The sequence below is a fragment of the Lolium rigidum genome, chromosome 7 (genome assembly GCF_022539505.1).
Source record: "Lolium rigidum isolate FL_2022 chromosome 7, APGP_CSIRO_Lrig_0.1, whole genome shotgun sequence".
NCBI classification, from domain to species: domain Eukaryota; kingdom Viridiplantae; phylum Streptophyta; class Magnoliopsida; order Poales; family Poaceae; genus Lolium; species Lolium rigidum.
Window position 1 is genome coordinate 46,110,347 of NC_061514.1, and position 20,986 is coordinate 46,131,332.

The 20,986-nt window shown below is 49.9% G+C and overlaps 1 protein-coding gene across 1 annotated transcript; it reads right to left on the bottom strand.

The window, feature by feature from the left end:
- Nucleotides 1-18,281: 18,281 nt before the first annotated feature.
- LOC124671263 (xyloglucan endotransglucosylase protein 6-like) lies at nucleotides 18,282-19,764 on the bottom strand. The gene is made up of 3 exons (XM_047207653.1): nucleotides 19,596-19,764; nucleotides 19,387-19,487; nucleotides 18,282-18,947 (listed from the first exon to the last, which is right to left on the bottom strand). The coding sequence occupies exons 1-3, from the start codon at nucleotides 19,762-19,764 to the stop codon at nucleotides 18,282-18,284; spliced, it is 936 nt and encodes a 311-aa protein (XP_047063609.1).
- Between the last annotated feature and the right edge of the window lie 1,222 nt (nucleotides 19,765-20,986).

Genomic DNA, 20,986 nt, shown 5'->3' on the forward strand with positions numbered 1-20,986 from the left:
TAGCTGCAGCAGCTTCAGCAATGGCGGCATCCTTCTCGATTACAGCTTCTTGAGCTTGTTGGAGTGCTACCTTTTCCCTCTCTGAGGATTTCCGAGACTGCTCCATAAGCATAAGTGATTGCTTCTTCACAGACTGGAGCTGTTGTTGAAGTTCCTTCAAATCTTCTGCCGAAGTCTTACTTACAGAATCTTCGACAAAATTAACGACTGACAGGGGTGTTCTTCAAAGGAGGCGAAGGAAAAACCTCGGAAGGACCAGCAGTTGACGTATAGTTGTCAAAAATTAACTGGAAAAAAGAGAAATGTCGACATCAATCATTGAGCAAAGATAGATTTTCATTCATTCCCATAATATATACATGTCTGTTACAAAAGAAGGACCTACTAAAGCAGTCATCGCCAAGAACACCATGGCAACAGTGCCAAAAAAGGAAAAAAGCTAAAAAAGGAAAAAAGCAAAGGGGCATTCAACTAGACCTCCGGCTTTGATGAGCTAGGAGTCGAAGATGGCTTGATCCCGAGATAGGACAGGATTTTCTTCGTGTTGGGCTTTGCTGCCTTGATCAACGATCGCCATTTTTGCTGTTCTATCTGCTCCGTGTCACCTACTTTCGCCCAGTCGATAGTTTGTCAGGCTATCGACAACCAAGGCAACAAGAGTTTTCAACAGCGACCTTCATATTTTCCTGACGCATCTTCAGCCCAAGATCTTCTGGCGGATTAAAGCACTTAGCCAGAGCAAGGAAAGTTGCGGGTTCCTCTTTCTTTGGGAAGAAGTAGGGGAAGAGTCGCGACAACCCTGTTTTAGCTTGTTCAATGCCCTCGCGTGCTTCTGTCCCATGAAACTCGAGGAACGAAACGGCGTCAAGAAGAGGATCATTATCGGGGTCTTCAAGTTCAAATTCTTGAGCTGTTCTATCTGTCAAGATAAAAACTTATTAAGCAATTGAAGAAAAGAAAGTTCAAAGGATATGAAGTGGTCTAGATACTTACTGACAAAGCGACGATTTTGCGTCCTTATGCGCTTAAGGACCGCCTCCTCGCGAGCAGATTGTGCAGCTATATGCTCGCTCAGCGAAGTCTCGGCATCGTGAAGTCTTTTCCTAAGATCTTCGACACCAGCAGCATCAGTCTTGGCCTTGTCAGCCTCTGCTCTAGCTTGAATAGCATCTGATTTGGCCTTCTTACGAGCCTCTTCACTTCGCTCTAATTTTCGAGCAAGTGTATTGGCACGTTCGTTGATAGCCGCCAGTTTTTCTGCCAAGAAAGTTAAAATTTAGTTAAAAATATCGACAACAAAGGAGTAAATAGAGTAGCGGCAAAAAAGAAAACAGCAAGGCATCACCTTCAGTTTTGTTGGCATATTCGCGATACCCAATGAATTGGGCACCGATACGAATAAGCTCTTTGATCATGGGCTGTTAAAAAAAAGAAAGGGAAAAAAAAATCGGTATGAGAAAAATATAATGGCGCACAGAAACAAACAAAGGAAGTACAGACAGTGACAAGAGTATTGAGAACTTACATCATCCAAGAGAGGGTTAGAAGAGCTACTCAATTGGAGAGTAGGCTCCGGGATTGTTTCAGTCCTTGCCCTTTTTGGTGAAGGGACAAGGGGGCTTGAAGGAGGAGTAGAAGCGCCGACGTTTTGTTGAGGAGGCGAGGATTCTTCTCCTTCAATCGGCGGCTCCGAAACAACTAGAGTATGTGACGTACTCGTTCGAGCAGTCACATCCAAAGTTGGTGTTTCTTCCTCATCATCACTGCGGCAAAAGGGTGGAAGCATAAAAAGCAAGACAGACAAAATTCTTCGGGTATAAAAAAAAAAAAGAGAGGGAACTCACGAACTGATGAGGCTCTCAAGGTATGGATCATAAGCTGCCTTCTGATGTGAAGGAGCAGCTTCTTCGGGTTTGGAGGTACCAGAATCTTCGACATCATTCCTTTTCCTTTTGTTCTTTGGAGAAACAGCAGGAGGAGGAGATTGTGTCGATGTAGTGCCTTCGGAGGCAGCCTCCTTTTCAACAGATCCCGCAGACTTTCGAGAATCTGCGGGTTCATTCGCAAAAGAAGGGGCATCTTGGTTGTCATCAGTGACAACAGCCCTTTCCTCGACTTCTCCACCCTCAGGAAGGGGGGGAAGTGAGACAAGATTTGGATGTTTCTATACAAAAACAGGGGAAGATGTCAAAACAAGGAGTTAAGAAAAAAATAGCAAGGCAATAACAAATCAATCGACAAAGTTTACCTTAGGAAGCGCATTGGTGGCGCTGTATGGTTTTACACGACAAGAAGAAGGGACAGAATCTTTTTTGCTGAGAGAGGAGATTTTTTGGACAAGTTTTTCTAAATCCTTGACCTCCAAATCCACTGACAACCGATCTGCGTCCTCGTCACCAGCATACTTCCAGAGAGGATTTTTGCGAGCCTGAAGAGGCTGCACTCTGATTCTAAGAAAATACGCTGTGATTTGGATACCCGACAATTCTTCGCCGCGAGTATTTTGCAACTCATGGATGCGAGTCATCAAGGCCTCTGTCGAAGCTCTTTCTTCTTCGGTAGCCTCTGCATCCCAAGAACGGCGACGAAGGATTTTCTCGGCACCATCAAACGGCGGGATGTTATCTTCCGCGCATCCATGGTTCTCCTCCTGAATGTACAACCACTTCTTGCGCCACCCTTGAACTGAGTCAGGGAGTTTGACGTCGAAGTAATCGACTGTGGGGCGAACAGAAATAACAACGCCGCCTATATTATAGGCGACATTGGGAGAGCCATTACGGCGACAAAAGAAAATGCGCTTCCATAGCGCCCAGTTAGGCGAGACGCCAAGGAAGGCTTCACAGAGGGTGATGAAAATGGAAATATGGAGGATAGAATTCGGCGTGAGGTGGTGAAGTTGAAGACCATAAACAAAAAGCAATCCACGGAGGAAAGGATGAATGGGGGCGGAAAGACCGCGGATGAGATGGTCGACAAAACTTACCCGGTACCCCATTGGAGGGGTTGGGTAGCTTTCTTCACTAGGGAAGCAAAGCGCTTTGGGATTCTTGCTAATCCCCAGCTTCTTCAAGAGGTTGACGTCCTGAGAGGAAATCTTGGACCTTTCCCACTCCGCGCTTCCCAGATCTGCGGCAGCCATTGATGATTCAGGCGTGTTGCGCTTGATCAACCGACGCGGTGGCATCTACAATGGCGCAGGAATGCAGCTTGAGGAGGATGGGCGTAGGAAGCTGTGGGGCGCAGGAGAAGGTTTTGTGAAGAAGAGCAGGAGAGCGGCGCGAGCGGAAGTGCTCGAGGAAGAAGAAGGAGATCTTATATAGAGGTGCGATGAAGCGGCGGACCGTAGGATGGAAAAAATGTGTGACAGATGATAACCACGTGGACACAAGGGTAAAGAAGTATTTTCACACTGGAGAAGTTACGGCACGTACGCCAGGAAAAGCGGAGGACGTGTGTCCACCACTTGCACGACGTGTCAAGATAGTGGATCAATTGGGCCCGCAAGGCATCGGGAGAAAAACTTCTCACGATTTTTGGACTTACAATCGTGGCTATCGTCAGCAATAACGTCACTTTGGCAAAAAGAAAAAAGTTCGACTCAACACCTGCATCAAAAGGTGACATGCAAAAATATTGGAGAGCCTTTGATCAAATACAAGTTTTTGGTCAAATGCTCGGGGGCTACTTTGGAAAAATGAAAAGATCAAGAAAGACAAAATAGAAATGGCGTGAGCCTATGACCAAATACAAATATTTGTTCATAGCCTCGGGGGCTACTCCCATCGGGAGCGCTGTTCGCGCACCCGAGAAATTATAAAACTTCGGAAAAGAAAGAGAATATGGCGGCATAAGGCGTGGAGCCTACAACCAAGCACAAGTCCTTGGCTGTAGCCTCGGGGGCTACTCCCATCGGGAACGCTGTTCGCGTGCCCGATGAATTTATAAAAAAGAAAAAAGAAAGAGGAAGTGAATATATTTCGAGTTATACAAATAACTCTGCATATACTCCCATCGGGAAAGCAATATAAGTCATCCGTTGACTCAATAAAATGTGCTATTCCAACAGCCGAATAAGCACTCGACAATATATTCTCAGAGCGCCGAAGTTGCGAAAAAATCTCTGAATGCCGCAATATATGCGAAGGTAAGACCCCAGATCCGTTACGTGCGGCGTGGCGCCGTCTCCGACGTCGGTTTGCTACTTTTATCCGTATCAACGGATACGAAGAAAAATCCTAACGGACGCGTTAGGTACCCGATAAATATGACTCGGGACTCGACAGAATGGTAAGACCTTAAGCGGCACTCGTCGAAGTTTACACCAGTATCCCGAGATCATGTCCAGGGACGTGATTTTGAAGTAGGTTTTTGCGGATTGCCACTAGAGCAGTTAACTAGTACCTGATCCGTCAGATGAACTAGCCCCAACTACCATTATCCCTGTACAATATATAAATTTATGTGAAGAAATATAGAAAGATATTGAATTGTCGAATAAAAATAAACAGTGGAGATTTTCCCTGACTCTACGATTCAAGCAAAATCTCGGGGGCTACTGACATAGGCATCCCCAATGGGCCTGCCGATGATGGTACCCAGGGTTTACTGAAGGCCCACTACCCGAAGAATAAGAAGATTCGGAAGCCCAAGACATTGTTAAGGAAAACTAGAGTTGTAATAGGAAGCATTATTTGTAATCTTGCGGGAGGAATTAGAAACCTACCCGGACTTTGTAACTTGTACAGACACGAATCCCTCGGCTCCGCCTCCTATATAAGGGGGAGTCGAGGGACGCAGAGATCATCGAATCATTGTCTCTCAAACCCTAGTTTTTACATCGTCGAGTACTTTTCGGCTGAAACCTTCGAGATCTACTTGCCCTCTACATCCAGCAAAACCCTAGTCTACAATCTGTAGGCATTGACAAGTTAATACCTTGTCACCTGTAGGTCGCTGGTTGTGGCTAGTCTTTTGTAGGTGCCCCTGAAGTGTTTCTCGAAGGCGATCTTCAGTTCAAACCAGCAAAAGATGGAATTTTCCGGAAGGTCACTAAGCTAGGAACGAGCTAGACCAACAAGGTACAACTGAAGCATGCGGCAGGCTACATTGGGGGTCCCTCCGGAAAAGCTGACTGCGTTGAAGTAGTCCTCAATCCAGGTATCGCGCCTTTCACTGCCATCATAATGTTTCAGATTTCCGGGTAGCTTGAGGTTCAAGCCTTTTGGCTTTGGTTCTTCTCGGATCATCCTGCCGAAGCACTTTAGGCCAATGTATTCAGATCTGTATTCGTTGAGACGTTCCCGTGTGTTGCGTGGGCCATTTCGGGCGGGAGATTTTGAGCGGGAGCGAGATCTCCGGCCTCCGCCTCCGCCTCCACCTCCTCCACTAGGTGGTGGGGAGGGAGATCTGCGAGGGGGCCGATGAGACCTTTTGCTTCCGCCTTCAGATTCTCTGCGCCCTTCTGGCTGCTGGCTCCGGCTTCGGTGGCTGCCTTCACCGTGATGGCGGTCGCCTCCCTCATTCCGACTTCTGCGTGGCTCCGGCTCGTGCTCTTCGTTCCGGCTCTGACGTGCGCTTCCTCTGAGGGGCCACATTGTCGCGTATATTAATTCCACCAGGCCCATGGGGTCGGGTTTTTCCGGCTTGACTACATCGGCGAGATGGCGGAGGAGGATGCGGGGTTCGGGGCGAAGGTGACGAGTTCCGGTACTTGTCCCTGCCAGTGTACACCGGATCCTTTCCCATGTTTGGGTCCGTCGAAGGTGTTTTCGAGGGTATCGGGATCGGATTTGGATGTTCTCTGGTTCTTCTTCTGCGCTCCGTGGATCCAGTGCGCGATTCTTTGTCACGACTCTCCCTTCCTAAGGCATCCTTCTACGCGGTGGAGACACGTAGTTCCGGGTTGGATTCCAACCTGCGCGAAGTATCTGCCTAACTCTGTTGCTTCATTGCTGATGCTACGAGTGTGCGGAGGTGGGCGATGTCGATTTCCTCGTCGTTCTTGGCCAAGAGCTCTGCAACCTTCATCATATTGTCCTTTGGAGTTGGGAGTGGCTGATGCTCGGAGGGGGTCGCAGAGTTGATCTTGCGGGGGAGAATGGCTTCCCGACGGATCCTATCTACTTCCCTGGTGGTATCTTCCATGAGGGTTTCCCAGCGCCGTCGGAGTGCTTTGGCCTTCTCTAAGTATTCTACATATGTGCTCTCTTTCTCTTCGACCTGCGCCATCACTTCCTCTGCATCTTGCCATTCCCACAACATTACTACTGCGGTGTTGGCGAATCTTTCGGCGTTGGCCAGCAGTTCCCTCCTTTTGGCTTCTAGAGCTACCGGGTCTGCGGCTCTTCCGAAGTTATTGGGTTGGTCAAGATTTCCGAGTTCGCGATAGCACCTTGGCCTGCTTGCCTGGCGACCTCTTCTATGGACATATCTTCCCCGTGTTCGAGGAGATGTCCTTCTCAAGGATCCGGCACGACGCGATAGCGCATCCGTTACGGAGTCTCCAAATTAGACGGGCTTGGAATTCCGGCGTCGGTTGGAGTCGCTTCTGCATCAGTTTCTTGCTCCAGCCCAGTTAGGGTCACAAGGACCTCCTTTGGCGGGGTGGATTCTGACTCAGTTGTCTCCTCATCTTCCAACTCCTTCATAGCGCGGTTGTAAGCATCGTCAGAGATTGGGATTAAATTTCCAAGGATTGATTCTTCTTTGTCTCTGGCATCCTCTTGCTGATCCGGAGTGTTGTTATCTCCGGGAGCCTCTTGCTGATCCCTGGCATCACTATCTCTGGTAGCTTCAACCTGCATGGGTCCGGCTCCATCCTGAGGAGGGACGGTTCCTGCGGTATGTGCGAGGAAGTGCACGAAGTGGTACCTTCGCTTCTCTAACACCTGGGAGACCCAGGCGGATCTGCATTGGTCTTCCACCGTAATTTTCTGCTCAGGGGCGGATTGGGTGGGCTTTGAAATTTCCAGATCTAAGGCGGAATCTTCCTTAGGAAGTTCCTGTGTCTCACATCGGATCTTCACGACTGCATCCTGCTCAGCGGCGGTCGCGTCGGCGTGACTTACCAGGGCGTTTCCGGCGGAATCGACGGTCTCGCCGATGAAGATGTGAATGCTGCCGATTGGGATGATGGAGAGCTTGATGGGGTCGGTTTTAGCCGGAATCCAGCACTCGTCCTGAGGGACGTTCGAAAAGTTTTCGGCGTAAAGGACATGCCCCACAGTGATGGAGTCGTCGTCCAGACGTCGCTAGCCCCACGATGGGCGCCAACTGTTGTTGCCTATTCGACGGTACCTTGGAGGAGGGATCCTCACGAAGGGGAGAAGAAGTAGGGACCATCGGGCGGAGAGTCCTCGGAACGGTGGTACGTGATTTACCCAGCTTCGGAACACCTGCACGATGACAGGGCCTACTATTGCTTATTTGGAATTATCTAGGCGCTTTCGCGTTGTTACAATGAGTTGTGGTTGTGCCTCTAGGCCTCACGGGATCCGACTTATAAAGGCGCCAAGATCTAGGGGTTTACACAGAATACAAGATGCCTAACTACGGAATATTACATTGCTGTGAACGTCAAGGATCCACCTTTCCTTATACGCCGTAATGGATCCAGATACTTCATGGGCCTTCACGGATCCGACTACCTGCATAGGTCGGTTGAGATTCGGATCCTGCTCTTGGGTAGGACTTCATCCATCTTCTATCAACATTAACTTGGCCGCCCGATGGGCTATTTGCCACCATCACCATCTGTGGGCCACCCGGGCTTGCCGGATCTAGACCATGTCGTTGATATACCCATAAAGTATACCCACAACACTCGGGTATCCAGGGTTTTCCCAAGAAGATGTATAAATAGGCACAGGATTCAGGTCGGTGGGGCTCCTGGTGGTGGTCTGGGCTCCCTGGTGCGGGCCAGGTCCAGGTCGTGCCTAGGGGTGGTCTGGGCTCCATGGTGCGCCTCTTCGTCCCCCCTCCGTACTTCATCTTCGTTTTGGTAAAATATTGACTTCAACTTTTGTTTTGTCCAATACCGAGAATATTTCATGTACAACTTTTCTGAAATACAAAAACAACAAAAAAAACAGGAACTGGCACTGTGGCATCTTATTAATAGGTTAGTGTCAGAAATCATGTAGAAGTGCAACGAAGTGTAAGCAAAACATATATGAATTGGTGTAAAACAAGGATGGAGCATCAAAAATTATAGATACGTTTGAGACGTATTAACATCCCCAAGCTTAACTTCTGCTCGTCCACAAGTAGGTAAGTGATAAAAAAAAAAAATTTGAGGTGACATGAAGCCAACACAATCTTGATCAAGCATGTAAAGCATTGTGAGCTGGGATCTAAGTACTCTAACATAGGCATGATAGGTATAATTCAATAGAACTTAGCAACTATGTTATAACATGAAGAGTAACTCAAACAAAGGATCATGAATAATAGTACATTGAAAGCAACTGTGTGTGCATAGTCTTTCTTTTACTATTATGTTTAGTTTTCATCTTCTTCTTTATGCACCAATTAAGAGAGCATAGTTGTCATTCTTAGTGCGATGTGCATAATCCCAAAATTATTATTGATTGATTCATGATTATGACTATTGCTTGTTCTTAAATTACTTGTATCTAGTCACTATTTGAACTTTAAAGGTGTCCTAGCATTTATGTTTTGCTACTTCATAAAGGACATGTTGAGTACCACTTTGCTATGTTTTCTCATAAACAAACAGTTGCTTTCAATGCACTATTATTCATGATCCTTTGTTTGAGTTACTTCTCATGTTATAACATAGTTGCTAAGTTCTATTGAATTATATCTATCATGCCTATGTTTAGAGTACTTTGATGCTAGCTTACAATGCTTTACAATGCTTGATCAAGATTGTGTTGGCTTCATGTCACCTCAAAAATTATTTTGTTATGACTTACCTACTCAAGGACGAGCAGGAGTTAAGCTTGGAGATGCTTGATACGTCTCAAGCGTATCTATAATTTTTGATGCTCCATGCTTGTTTTACACCAATTTATATATGTTTTGCTCATGCTTCGTTGAATTTTATACATTTTCCGGCACTAACCTATTAACAAGATGCCACAGTGCCAGTTCCATGTTTTCTGCTGTTTTGTATTTCAGAAAAGTTGTACAGGAAATATTCTCAGAATTGGACGAAACAAAAGCCGAAGTCAATATTTTATTGTAACGAAGACGGAGTCCAGATGGGGGTCGAAGGAAGGCAGCAGGGCGGCCAGACCAGCCCTAGGCGCGGCCTGGCCCTATCCCATGCCTAGGGGCGGTGTGGGCCCCCTAGCCTCCACCGACATTGCCCCTCCACCTATTTATTCACGATCTCAGGAAAACCTAACCCCGACCCTCCATCTACAAAAAGTTCCGTCGCGGTCGCCATTGCAGACCGGGAGGGTTCTGAAGCTCTTCCCGGCACCCTGCCGGAGGAGAAAATCATCGCCGGAGGCATCTACATCGCCATGCCCGCCTCCGAAGTGATACGTGAGTAGTTCATCGCTGGACTATGGGTCTGTAGCAGTATCTATCTGGTTGTCTTCTCCAATTTGTGCCTCATGTTTAGATCTTGTGAGCTGCCTTACATGATCAAGATCATCCTTATGTAATGCTACATGTTGTGTTTGCTGGGATCCGATAAATATTGTGTACTATGTTGAGATCGATTATATATTCTTGTCATATGTTATTTGTGATCTTGCATGCTCTCCGTTGCTAGTAGATACTCTGGCCAAATAGATGCTTGTGACTCCAAGAGGGGGTATTTATGCTCGATAGTAGGTTCATGCCTCTAGTTTTCTGGAAGAGTGACAATAACTTCTAAGATTGTAGATTTGTTGCTACTAGGGAGAAAACAACAATGTTTTATCCAAGGGTAGTTCTATTGTTTACTTTACACACATTTCTTAATGTGATAATCTGTTACTTGCAACTTAATACTGGAAGGGGTTCGGACGATAACCGGAAGGTGGATTATTGGTCATAGACGCATTTGGATTACGGTCTATTATGTTGTAATGCCCAAACGAATCTCATATTAATCATCTTGTCATGTATGGTTGATATTCTGTCAATTGCCCGACTGTAATTTGTTCACACAGCATGTTATTTATCTTTATGGAGAGACACCTCTAGTGAACTGTGGACCCCGGTCCTTTCCTTTACACTGATAAATTCAACCACTGCAATCATGCTCTGTTTACTTACTGTAAGCTCTATTCTTTTAATTAATGCAAACATCTCTTTCGACTCGATACGTTTAATGCTTTTTGTTCAGCAAACATGTGAGATTGACAACCTCACTGTAAGTTGGGGCAAGTATTTTGGTTGTGTTGTGTGCAGGTTCCACGTTGTTGCTGACACCGGTAGTGCGCCGTGCCAATAGTCAGCCAGCAACACCTTCAGAAGTCACGCCTTTCTCCTACTGATCGATTAAACCTTGGTTTCTTACTGAGGAAAAACTTGCTGTTGTGCTCATCATACCTTCCTCTTGGGGTTCCCCAACGGTGTGCAATCTACGCTCATCAGTCACTTTTATAAGTAAAAATCTCTTCAAAGAGACATTTCCTCTCCACGGACTCCCCTAGGCAGAAAATTTCGCTTTTATGAAAGTTAATTGTTAGGTCTGTCAATTCTTCAAACATACAGAGCAAAAATTTAAGGTTACTGGCTTGGTTTAAATCATCTTGCAATAATAATATAGTATCATCTACATACTGCAGGATAGCTATACCATTAGTCGGAAAGTTGGTACATAAACCAGTCAATAAACCTGTATTTTGCGATGGACATCCGCTACTGTATCAAAGAGTAAAGGTGAAAGAGGGTCAACTTGTCTCAACCCTTGAGAGGTATTGAAATAAGGCCCAACCTCATCATTTACCTTAATCTCAACTTTCCTTGTAGTAACTGTTTTCAAATTCCAGTCATTAAAAAGATGGGAAAATCCTTTCAGTTCTAAAACTTTGAGAAGGAAAGGCCATTTGACTTTGTCAAAGGCTTTCTCAAAGTCTATTTTGAAAAGGATCCTGAGGATTTCGTTACATGCATCTCATATAGAACTTCATGGAGCACTGCTACTCCTTCCATAATGTGCCTCCCTTTAATGAAAGCGGTTTGAGAAGCATTGACAACAAACTCACCACCTGAATAAATCTGTTAACCAAAATTTTAGAGAAAATTTTGAACAAGACATTTAACAAGTAGATGGGTCTGTATTTTTGAATTTTGTCCGCGTCTTTCCCTTTTGGTATAAGTGAGATCTCCCCATAATCAATTCTTGAGATGTCCAACTTAATCTCAAAAGAAAATCTTGTACCAGCTCGAACAAATCATTTTCATCAAGTACCAATTTTCCTAATAGAATTCAGCGTTGAAACCGTCCGGACCTGCTGCTTTGTTCTTTTCCATACCATCTACTGCATTTTTAATTCCTCCATACTAAAATTTTTATATAAGAATTCTTGTTGTTCCCCGGTTAGTTTATAAAAACAGTCTGGAGTCATGCTCACATCTGACTGAGGGGACTGTCCAAAAAGGTTTTTATAAAACTGAGTTATGTATTTTCCCAGTTAGATTGCCCTTCAATTACCCCGAAAAGCCTCACAATTGTAGTTTTTCTTTTCCTACCATTTGCTTTAGCATGATAGTATTTATTATTATTATCCCCATCATGAAGTTCCTTTTCCTTTGATCTTTGAATCCATTTAAATTCCTCTTCCCTCATAATTTCCCTCAGGTGTTGTTGTAAGTGTATTTTCTCCTGCCTTTCCAGTATAGATAGAGGGCCAGATTCCTCCAGCATATCCAGCTTGTCTATCTTTTCCAGCAGGTTTTCCTGTCTTTTCTGTATTTTCCTTCAATATTTAAATTCCAACCTTTGAGCACCTTTCTTAACTTAGTAAATTATTTGTGCAAAATGTCAAGGTTGGAACTACCATTATATGGCTCATTCCAAACAGATTTGATCACAATAGGAAGCTCTAGCCGCTTGAACCAACAATTTTCAAATCTGAATTTTTGTTGAGTTTGGGGCTTCTCACCAGAAGTGATCACTAGAGGAGTATGATCGGACAGTTCTCTCGACATACACGACACATTCACCAAGGGGTAGTGCTCCTCCCAAGAGGGCGAGACAAAAACCCTATCTAATACAGCAAAGTAGGATCCTCATGATTATTACTCCAAGTGTATTTTCTCCCACTCAAAGCAATATCCATGAGCTCCTCTTGTTCGATTACTGCATTAATTAGTGGCCTCCATCTATTAAATCCGCCTGGTTTGTTCTTACTATCACTTTCTTTGCTGGACAAATTAAAGTCACCAGCCAACATGATGGGATAATGGGACTTCTTGATCACTTCAGAATTAAAGGCAACGGAAATGTGCCATACAAGTTCCAAAATTTCAAAGCAAAACAACTGGTGAGTACTTCAGAATATTGTTTGAATTCTCATCGGAAGAAAATGATTTTCTAACTTCTGCAGATCCACTAATAGAGGTGGTAGGTTTCAAGTCTCTTGCTATTAAAAAAATCCTACATTTCAAAACAAAACAGCTCGTGGAATAGCTGCCACATCTGCGATAATATTGCCTGCATTATTTCGCTCTTTCAAAATCACATACCATCTGCTTATCCTTTTGTTTACCTGTATGTTTATCCTTCTTGGTGCTACACATGCATCACTTGTTCACTGAGCGTTCCAATAAATTGTTTCAATATGTCCCACAAGTTCCTCTTCTCCATGAGGAACAAATTCCAAGCCATTGTTTGTATTGACTGGTCAGGTTGTTTCGTGTTAATCATTGTTTTTTTCTGCCTAAGGTTCTGTTAAATAGTGAAAATAAACAATGTTGTGTGTATCATTTTGTTCAACCTCCATTTCGAAAAAAAGTTAAGACCTTGTTTGGGTTCTCATTCCATTTAGGGTAAAAATGACTTAGGAATTTCCGAGTATCCATTAGAGCATCCCAACGGCAGCCCCGATAGCGTTTTGGGGGCCGGCATTAAAAATTGGCTCGCACCGGCACGCCCCAAATAGCGCCGGCGATTTTTCGAGTCCAATAGAAGCGCCGGCAACCCCGTGTCGGCCCGTTCGCGAAGGGCGTGAATCGGGCGCGTCGGCGTCTCGCGGCACGACGGTTTTCGCGGGTGGGGGCGCCCTGTCAGCGAGAGGACGCGACGGTTCGTATCGGCTGTGACGCGGGAAGGTTTGTCATCGGCGTTTAATGGTCTCCCGCGCAGAAACCGAGGCGGCGACGAGGGCAGCGACTGGCCACGCGACGTCCACTCGTCTACGGCGCCGTAAATGCTGGTAGTTGGCACCCATATTTAGTACGTACGCCGTCCACCGCCGTGGTGCTATCCTCTCATCTCCACCAACGCCACCGCGCTAGTCTCTCCTCTCCACCTCAAAAAATGCCGCGCCGTCTTAAGACGACGTACCCCATGCTTGGCCTCAACGGCCGCGCGCTGCCTGCGGCGCCTCCACCACCACTGCAGCCGGAGCCGCAGCCGCAGCCCGACGCGGACTATAGCTCCGATGACGCAGTAGACCCACGGTTCGCGGTGTGGGATGAGGCCTACGTAGTAGACGCGGAAGCTGAGGCGGCGCAGTGGGGCGAGCAGACGCAGGCCCCCGCCGACCCGGAGCAGGCAGCGATCCTGGTGTCGTTGAACGCGCAACGCTTCCGAAGGTTCAAGGAGGAGGAGCAGAGTTCATCAACGATGCGGACCTTGAGCACGCCCTCAAGATCTCGCGCCAGCGAGCGGCCACAGAGGAGGCGATGAGGAGGCGGAGCGACAGAAGCTCATCGAGCTGAACGCTCATCGCCACTACGAGGCGTTTGCCCGCGAGCAAGCGAGGCGCGTCGAGAACGAGGCTTCTCGGCAAAGGCTGGCAGCGCGGGCACAGCGCCGCTGGCAAGCTCCTGCGACACCGGCCGCCATGCTCCACCGCTAGATGCGCGAAGCGATCGAGAGGCGGGCACTAACGCAGGCGGCAAAGGCGAAGAAAGACGACGAGGCAGGCCGTCGCGCGCCCCAATCGACGGTCAGTAGAATAGGGTTAAGTTTAATTTTTATTTAGATTTAAATTTGAGTTACTTTTGAATAAATTTCTAATGAATTTTGGTTTTAAATGTCATTCCAAGTTTCAAATTCTATCGGGACTGGCGTTTGGGCGCGTCGGTGTGGGAGCAGCATTCCCAAATAAAGGATGCCCTGCCAGTGACATCCATACGGCAGTGCGGGCGCCTATTTGAAGGCTGCCGGTGGAGATGCTCTAGACATGGGAGGGTTTTAAGAGCATCTCCAGTCGCGTCCCTCAAAAAACGTCCGGCACAAATGATTTGGGGCACGTTTAGGACCGCGCCGGACAAAAAGAGATCAAAAATCTGTACGAGAAAGAGACCCTTTCCAGCCGCGTCCCTCAAACAGCGTCCGGATGCATGCATTTTAATAGAAGGGACCACCCCATGTGGGAAAAGTAGGTGAGAGAAAGTGTGGGGATAGAGAATGGCATGTGGGGACTAGGGGCTGCATGCATGCATATGGGCTCTCATTTTGTGTCTCTACCGTGAACGCCGGACACAAAATGAGGCGCTATTTAGATTTGGGGGACACGACTGGGACGCGATTTTCTCCATTTCTTGTCCGCCGTCCCCCAAACGCCGTTTGGGGGACACGACTGGAGATGCTCTAAGTCTCTTCCTAGAAAAAATCCTACATTTTCAAAACGAAACAGCTCGTGGATCACAGTGTCTGCCACTTCAGAGATAATTTTGCCTGCATTATTTTCGCCCTAGCAACTTACAGGCCATCGGTTTATCCATTTCGGTGCTACACGTGCGGCACTCCAGTGTCTCGTCCACACGCCCCCACAGGTTCCACTCTTCTCCCTGAAGAAGAGAGACTCGACGTCTTTCGGTACTGCCTGATGGGTAATGTCGAATCCAATCCATGGAAGGAATGTGCACTCACTCACTCGCTATGTACCCAGCGTAGTGTTGTCGCTTCAAAGTCTGAAGAAAGACAGTCCGAGCTACATACACATACATCATGGCAGCCGGCTCTGCAAAAGCTAAGAAAAGAAAAGGCTTGGTCCACTCAGACCAAAGCAAGCATGGTGAAAAGATGGAGCGGGGTACTCTAGCCCGTGATCAGATTCACACAAGCTTGGTGATGCGTCCAAAGTCCGAGCCATTGTTTTTATTGACTTGTGAGCTCAATGCTGATCAATGGTGAGTACTGACGCCTTAGGGCATCTCCAGCGGCGCGACGCAAATGGTCGATGAGCGACCGTTTTCGTCCGCCGTGACCGGAAATGCGTCTGGGCCCTGCTCCAGCGGGGCGACGCAAAGTGATCGGCCCGTCCGCGGAGACGCAAACCTGGCCCAAATATACGGCAGGTTTGCGTCTCCGCGGACGCTTGGCGGTCGCGCCGAGTGACCGCCGAAAATAACGTAGGACCCGCGCGTCAGTGGCAGCGAGGCCGATATAATTCCCGCCACTGGCCATTCCCCCCGCGCGAAAAAGCAAACTAGACCGGCGCGAAACATTCCAGAAGCGATGGATGTCCTCGCCGCCGCAGCCACCGCCATGGATGCGGATCAAACCCTCGCCGCCGCACCCGCCGCCGCCCCACACTCCCCCGTAGCCACGACCGTAGCCACAATGGAGGGTCCGCCGGAAGCAAAGCGGGCCGGCACGGCGGCGGCCGGGAGACGAAGGCGAAGGCCGCAAAGAAGGTGCTCTCCCCGGAGGAGAAAGCGATCGAGGCCGCGAAACGTCGCTGCCGGCGCAGGAACCAGAAGATGAAGATTTCCGCGGCCGCCAACCAGCAGGCGTGGCAGATGCAGATCAAAGCCGGCGTCGCGCAAGTAGCCCTCCATCCGACCTTGGCGGAGGGCTACATGCTCGTCAAGAGAGAGGAGATAGCCGGCGTCGCTCCTCCGTCCTCGTCGGTCAGCTCGGTAAGTTCCCGAGCCGCGTCCCGGAACTCCCGCTCCCTTGCGAGGCCACCCGGCGTCGCGGTTCGCGTCCGGCCTGCCGCCGGTGGAGTTGACCGGGGCGGCGGAGCGGTTCAACGGGGCGGCTGTTCCCGACCTCAACCGGACTCCTAGAAGCGGTGACTCCGGCTCGGCGCGACACGAAGACGCGCCGACCGCCGGAGGAGAGCATGCCACGCCCCCGCACCCTCGTTCGACGAAATGGCGCCGGCTGCCCCGACGATGGACGACCCGGTACGTGAGCTCTCTCAATGTGTGCGTTCGTCGTGTTTCATGCGTCTGACGTCCGGTGATTCGTAGGAGTATTGGAAGGACCGCCGTGACGCTGACATCCAGGAAATTATCTACGGCGGCGGCTTCGTTCGCGGTGATCCGGCCGGGACACCGCCGGATGACCGGGAGCCAACGGCGGATGAACGCGCGGAGGACATCGAAACCGCACGCCTGTTCGCCACCCGGCGAGACGCAGCCAACACCCGTGTCGGTGGACAACTTCGACGACGCGCCAACGAAGCCTCGCGAAGAAGAAGGGGAGAGCCACAGGACACAAGGCTTCGTCGACGAGGAGGACAAGTGCTTGTGCGAAGCATGGCTTGCATCGAGCAATGATTGCATTAATGGCGCGCGAGCAAAAGGGCAAGGTCTATTGGGCCAAGGTCTCGCAGCGAGTACAACGAGACCAGGCTGCACCCGCCCTACAATATCACAAGCCCTCGGACGTTAGAGTCCCTCCGAAAAAGATGGAACTACATCAAGCAAGAGACAGACCAAGTTTTGCTCTGGCGGTCGAACATGCTATTAACAACCCCGTAAGCGGCGCCGGCGTCATGACAGTGGTAAACACGATAGAACCATCATCATTCAACACTATGTGCATCATTGTATGTACATCATTGGCGGCTATGAATGCAGGTATCCCGCGCCTTGGAGAAGTTCAGGGCGACGCACAAAAAGGGCTTCCATATGGTCCATTGCTGGGACGTGCTCAAGAACGCCAACAAGTGGATGACAAGCTATGCGGCCTACCGAGAAGCTGTGAGGAATGGGACAGCGATCAACCTCGACGCCGAGGACGACGATCAAGGCCGTCCAGCCCTTCCACCTCGTCCACGAGGCCACAAGGCTACCAAGGCCGATCTACGACGGGAGGCGCGGGCCCTTGCGTTCATGCGAGCATGGAGAAGATGATGGCCGACAATCATGCCGCCATGGCCGCTAGGGACGAGAAGAGGCGTCCGGAAAAGAGGCCGCAGCTGCCATCTACCACAACCTCGCCAAAGAGGTAATTGAGGTCCAAAAGGCGGACGCCGAGGCCAAATTGCTTGACGCCGAGGCTAGGAGGATGGACGCCAAGGCCAAGATCCTTGCGGAGGACACTAGGATCATGCTAGCCGACTTGAGCAACGTCGACGACGACACCGGGGCCTGGTTCATGAAGAGGCGCGCCGAAATCCGCGCGCGAGACGCTCGATCGCCGGCGCCATGCGCCCAAGCACCTTGGCCTCCTTTTGGACATTTTTATTGCTGCACGAGCCTTGTTGTGCCCCTTTTGGTCTCCACTTTGCGCCAGTCCGATATGCAAAGTGGGGTGAACTTGTTTCAGCCCTCAAAATGCGGCTGTAAATTTGGTGCAAAAGTTTATGCGTGCTTCTATTTTTTGAATTTTTGCCTGCGCCCAAATTTGGTGCAAGAGACACGCGACCATTTCCGCGTCCGCCTCGCGACGCAAACGGACGCCCGTGGACATTTTGGGTGTCCGAAATGCGTCGCGGAGATGCCCTTATCCTTTTGGGCGTTTCCTGCAACCAAGACAGTGCATCTACGTACTGTTTGGAAGGACCACGCTTGAACTGTACCTCTACTTACTCAGTTACTGCCCTTGATTAGAGTGTAGCAAAGTGGTACTGGATCTACTAGCTTAGAGCAGGGCCAGTACTGGATTGGGGATGATTACACTGACCAACACAGTATCAATGGGAGCATTTTGCTCGAAATATGGAACACAAGAAACCAGATTTTGAGAAGAGACGATGCACCATCATATTCTTCCAGGGACGAATTTGTACAGAAGACACCCCCACATAACAAGGTAAACTACACGGCAGATAACCAGCACGACCGAGAGAATGAGAGAGACCTAAATGGACGACATAGTGAAATGAAGTAAACCAGCAGGTGCATCCGATCCATGGAACTCATGGATCCATCCTAATTAAGAAACCAACCGGCGACGCGATAGATGATCAGCGGCCAGCGCACTCTGGCGGCTGGACGGGGAACCGGTCGGTGTCGACGCAGTAATCGTAGACGAGGTGGTGCGCGCGCGCCCAGACGAGCTGGTGCGTCTGGTGCACGGAGAGCTCCTGCATGTCCTTCTCCTTCCACCAGTACCTCCCCTCCTTTCCCCACTGGGTGCCCGTGCATCGCGCGACCTCGCCGGCGTCGGAGTCGGTGGCGTTGGGCGCCCAGGCGCAGCCCTCGACGCTGACGTCCCGGAAGGTGGCGACGAAGGGCGCGTGGGACCAGTCCGTCTTGACGAGTCCCCCGCGGGTGGCCCAGTCGTCCGCGTTCCAGATGGAGCTGTACACCGCCATGGGCTGCGGGGACGGGAAGGCGATGTCGGTGGTGGAGGTGGAGTTGGGGTGGCGGTGGTGGTGGCCCTTGGTGGCGGTCTTGTTCTCGTAGACGCGGATGGGTGTGTCGTCGACGAGGAAGACGACCTGGCTGGGGTTCCAGAGCACGGAGTATGTGTGGAAGTCGGCGGTTGGGTCGAACCAGAGGTCGATGCGCTGCTCCCGGTTGCCGACGCCGTCGATGTAGAGGTTGGTCTGCACCAGGTAGGGCTCGCCGGTGACGTTGCCCAGGAACTCGAAGTCGAACTCGTTGTGCTTGTCCCCGGCCGAAGACAGCTGCAAACATGAGCGAAATTAGATGGATGTCAAGGTTGAAGATGCAAATGCCACAATATCGTAAATCAGTTGGAGTAACAAAATTCATTCATTCAGTGTGATTTGTTAAAAAGTTGATGCTTTTAAGAAGAAAGTTGCCCTGTTACTGAGCTTGTTCACGTGCTGTGTTTCTTTGTAAATTGGTTCTTGGCAGGTTCCCCTGAAGCTGATAGACATTTCAGGCAGGCCCCTCACTGAAGCTGACAGACATTTGAAGCATGTTCCCAGCATTGGAATTACCACGGGTGTCATCGATCCCCGTTATAGTATTTTACAGATTATTAATCCTGAAATGGAATTAACATTGCAAGATGCAAATAGAATGAATGCCGCAGTTGAGAGAACAGCTGAAAACGGCAAAGTGTAGCAAGGAGCAAATGCAAAGCCTGCACTCACTCACATAGAAAGCCGTGACGACGCCGGCGGAGTCCCCAGGCACGAGCTTCAGATCGGCGGTGGCCTTGCCATACAGGAACCTGTTCTTGGAGGCGAAGCCCCCTCCTGTTGAACCCCAAATGCAGCAACAAGGAGGCGTCAGCAAACGAAGAACTGCCTTTCTGAACAAATGTAGCCTGAATCGACCACCGAAGGGGCTCGCTGAAATGTTACCTGAGGAGGTGTCGAGTCGGAGCTTGAGGAGGTCGCCGTCGTACAGGACGTGGTCGTTGGCCCAGCTGGGCTGCACGACGCCGTCGAATTTGCTCGCCGCCGCCGCCACGGTGCAAACCACCGCAGCCACGACCGCCGCGGCGAAAACGCCGGTCTTCCACGCCGCCATTGTAGGTGGCTCACTCGCAATGCTCTCCTCTGCTCTGTGGTGGCGACTTGGCTGTGTGAACCGAGCTTGATCGACTAGGCCGGGGCCTGGCCGCGTAATATATAGCCGGGGAGCTTGGCTTGCCGGGGAAGAGTGGCACGTGACACGAGGGCGCCACGTCGGAAGCGGAGGTAGCCGTTGGGCGACGTGGCCCCACCGTGGCAGTAGGGCCAGCAGCTCTGTGATGATGGTTTCTTTGGCAACTTTCGCGGCATTGGGGCCATTGCCGCTCTCTCGCTCGCTCGCTCTAGCTGCGGCCCAACAGTAGACGCATCATTCAGTCCGTCAGTACGATCCTCCTGCTAGCTGGCTACAGCTGGGCGTACGTGACACGGTAAAGAGCAAAGGGTGAAAGATGGTAAATAGAAAAGTAAAGTAAACAGCAGAGTGTGTATGTACCGTACCGTCGAGAGTACAGCGGCAGCGTATCAATGTGTCAATGTAACGTCGAGTAAAAAAGCGACCTGATTTCGGGCAAAGTACGTACGTGCGTACAGCTGCGGCCCCTGCACTGCTTGTGCTTGCACAGCACGGCTTCATGGAGAAGCTAGCCAGAGGCAGAGGATGCAGTGCTCTCTGCCGGTACCGTGAGTGATGGGCAACACGAAATTTGGACAGATCAGACTACCTGTCCCAGTGAAATGTTAAAAAAGATCACCTTTGAGTGTAAATATCAAAACTACCGTGGCGGCATGCTGGCCAAGCGACACGTTGCACATGCCGCCGTAGCCGGTGGCGGCAGGACTTGCCGCCGTGAGTGGCGGCGGCACGGTGGACGAACGTCAGGTGGTGGGCCCTGCCACCACCGGCTGTGGCGGCATGCTGACGTGGCAACATGGCGCCACCGGCTGTGGTGGCACGTTGACGTGGCCGGTGGCAGCACGTTGACGTGGCATGTCAGGCCATGTCAGCGTGCCGCCACAGCCGGTGGCGGCATGTTGCCACGTCAGCATACCGCCACAGCCGATGGCGGCAGGGCCCACCACCCGGCGTCGCGGATGAAACTGCCCAACGTGCCGCCACCACTCACGGCGGCAAGTCCTGCCGCCACTGGCTACGGCGGCATGTGCGACGTGTCGCTTGGCCAGCGTGCCGCCACGGTAGTTTTGACATTTGCACTTAGAGGTGGTCCTTTCTGTCATATCACAACGAAAGTGCCAAGAAGCCAGTCTCTTGCCTACAG

What these genes read in the sequence shown, in the direction of transcription:
- LOC124671263 (XM_047207653.1), bottom strand. Translation starts at nt 19,764, where the DNA reads ATGGCGGCGTGGAAGACCGGCGTTTTCGCCGCGGCGGTCGTGGCTGCG. An exon ending in CCGACTCGACACCTCCTCAG is followed by an intron (nt 19,488 to 19,595) that starts GTAACATTTCAG and finishes GGGGTTCAACAG; the next exon opens with GAGGGGGCTTCGCCTCCAAG. An exon ending in GCGTCGTCACGGCTTTCTAT is followed by an intron (nt 18,948 to 19,386) that starts GTGAGTGAGTGC and finishes TCATGTTTGCAG; the next exon opens with CTGTCTTCGGCCGGGGACAA.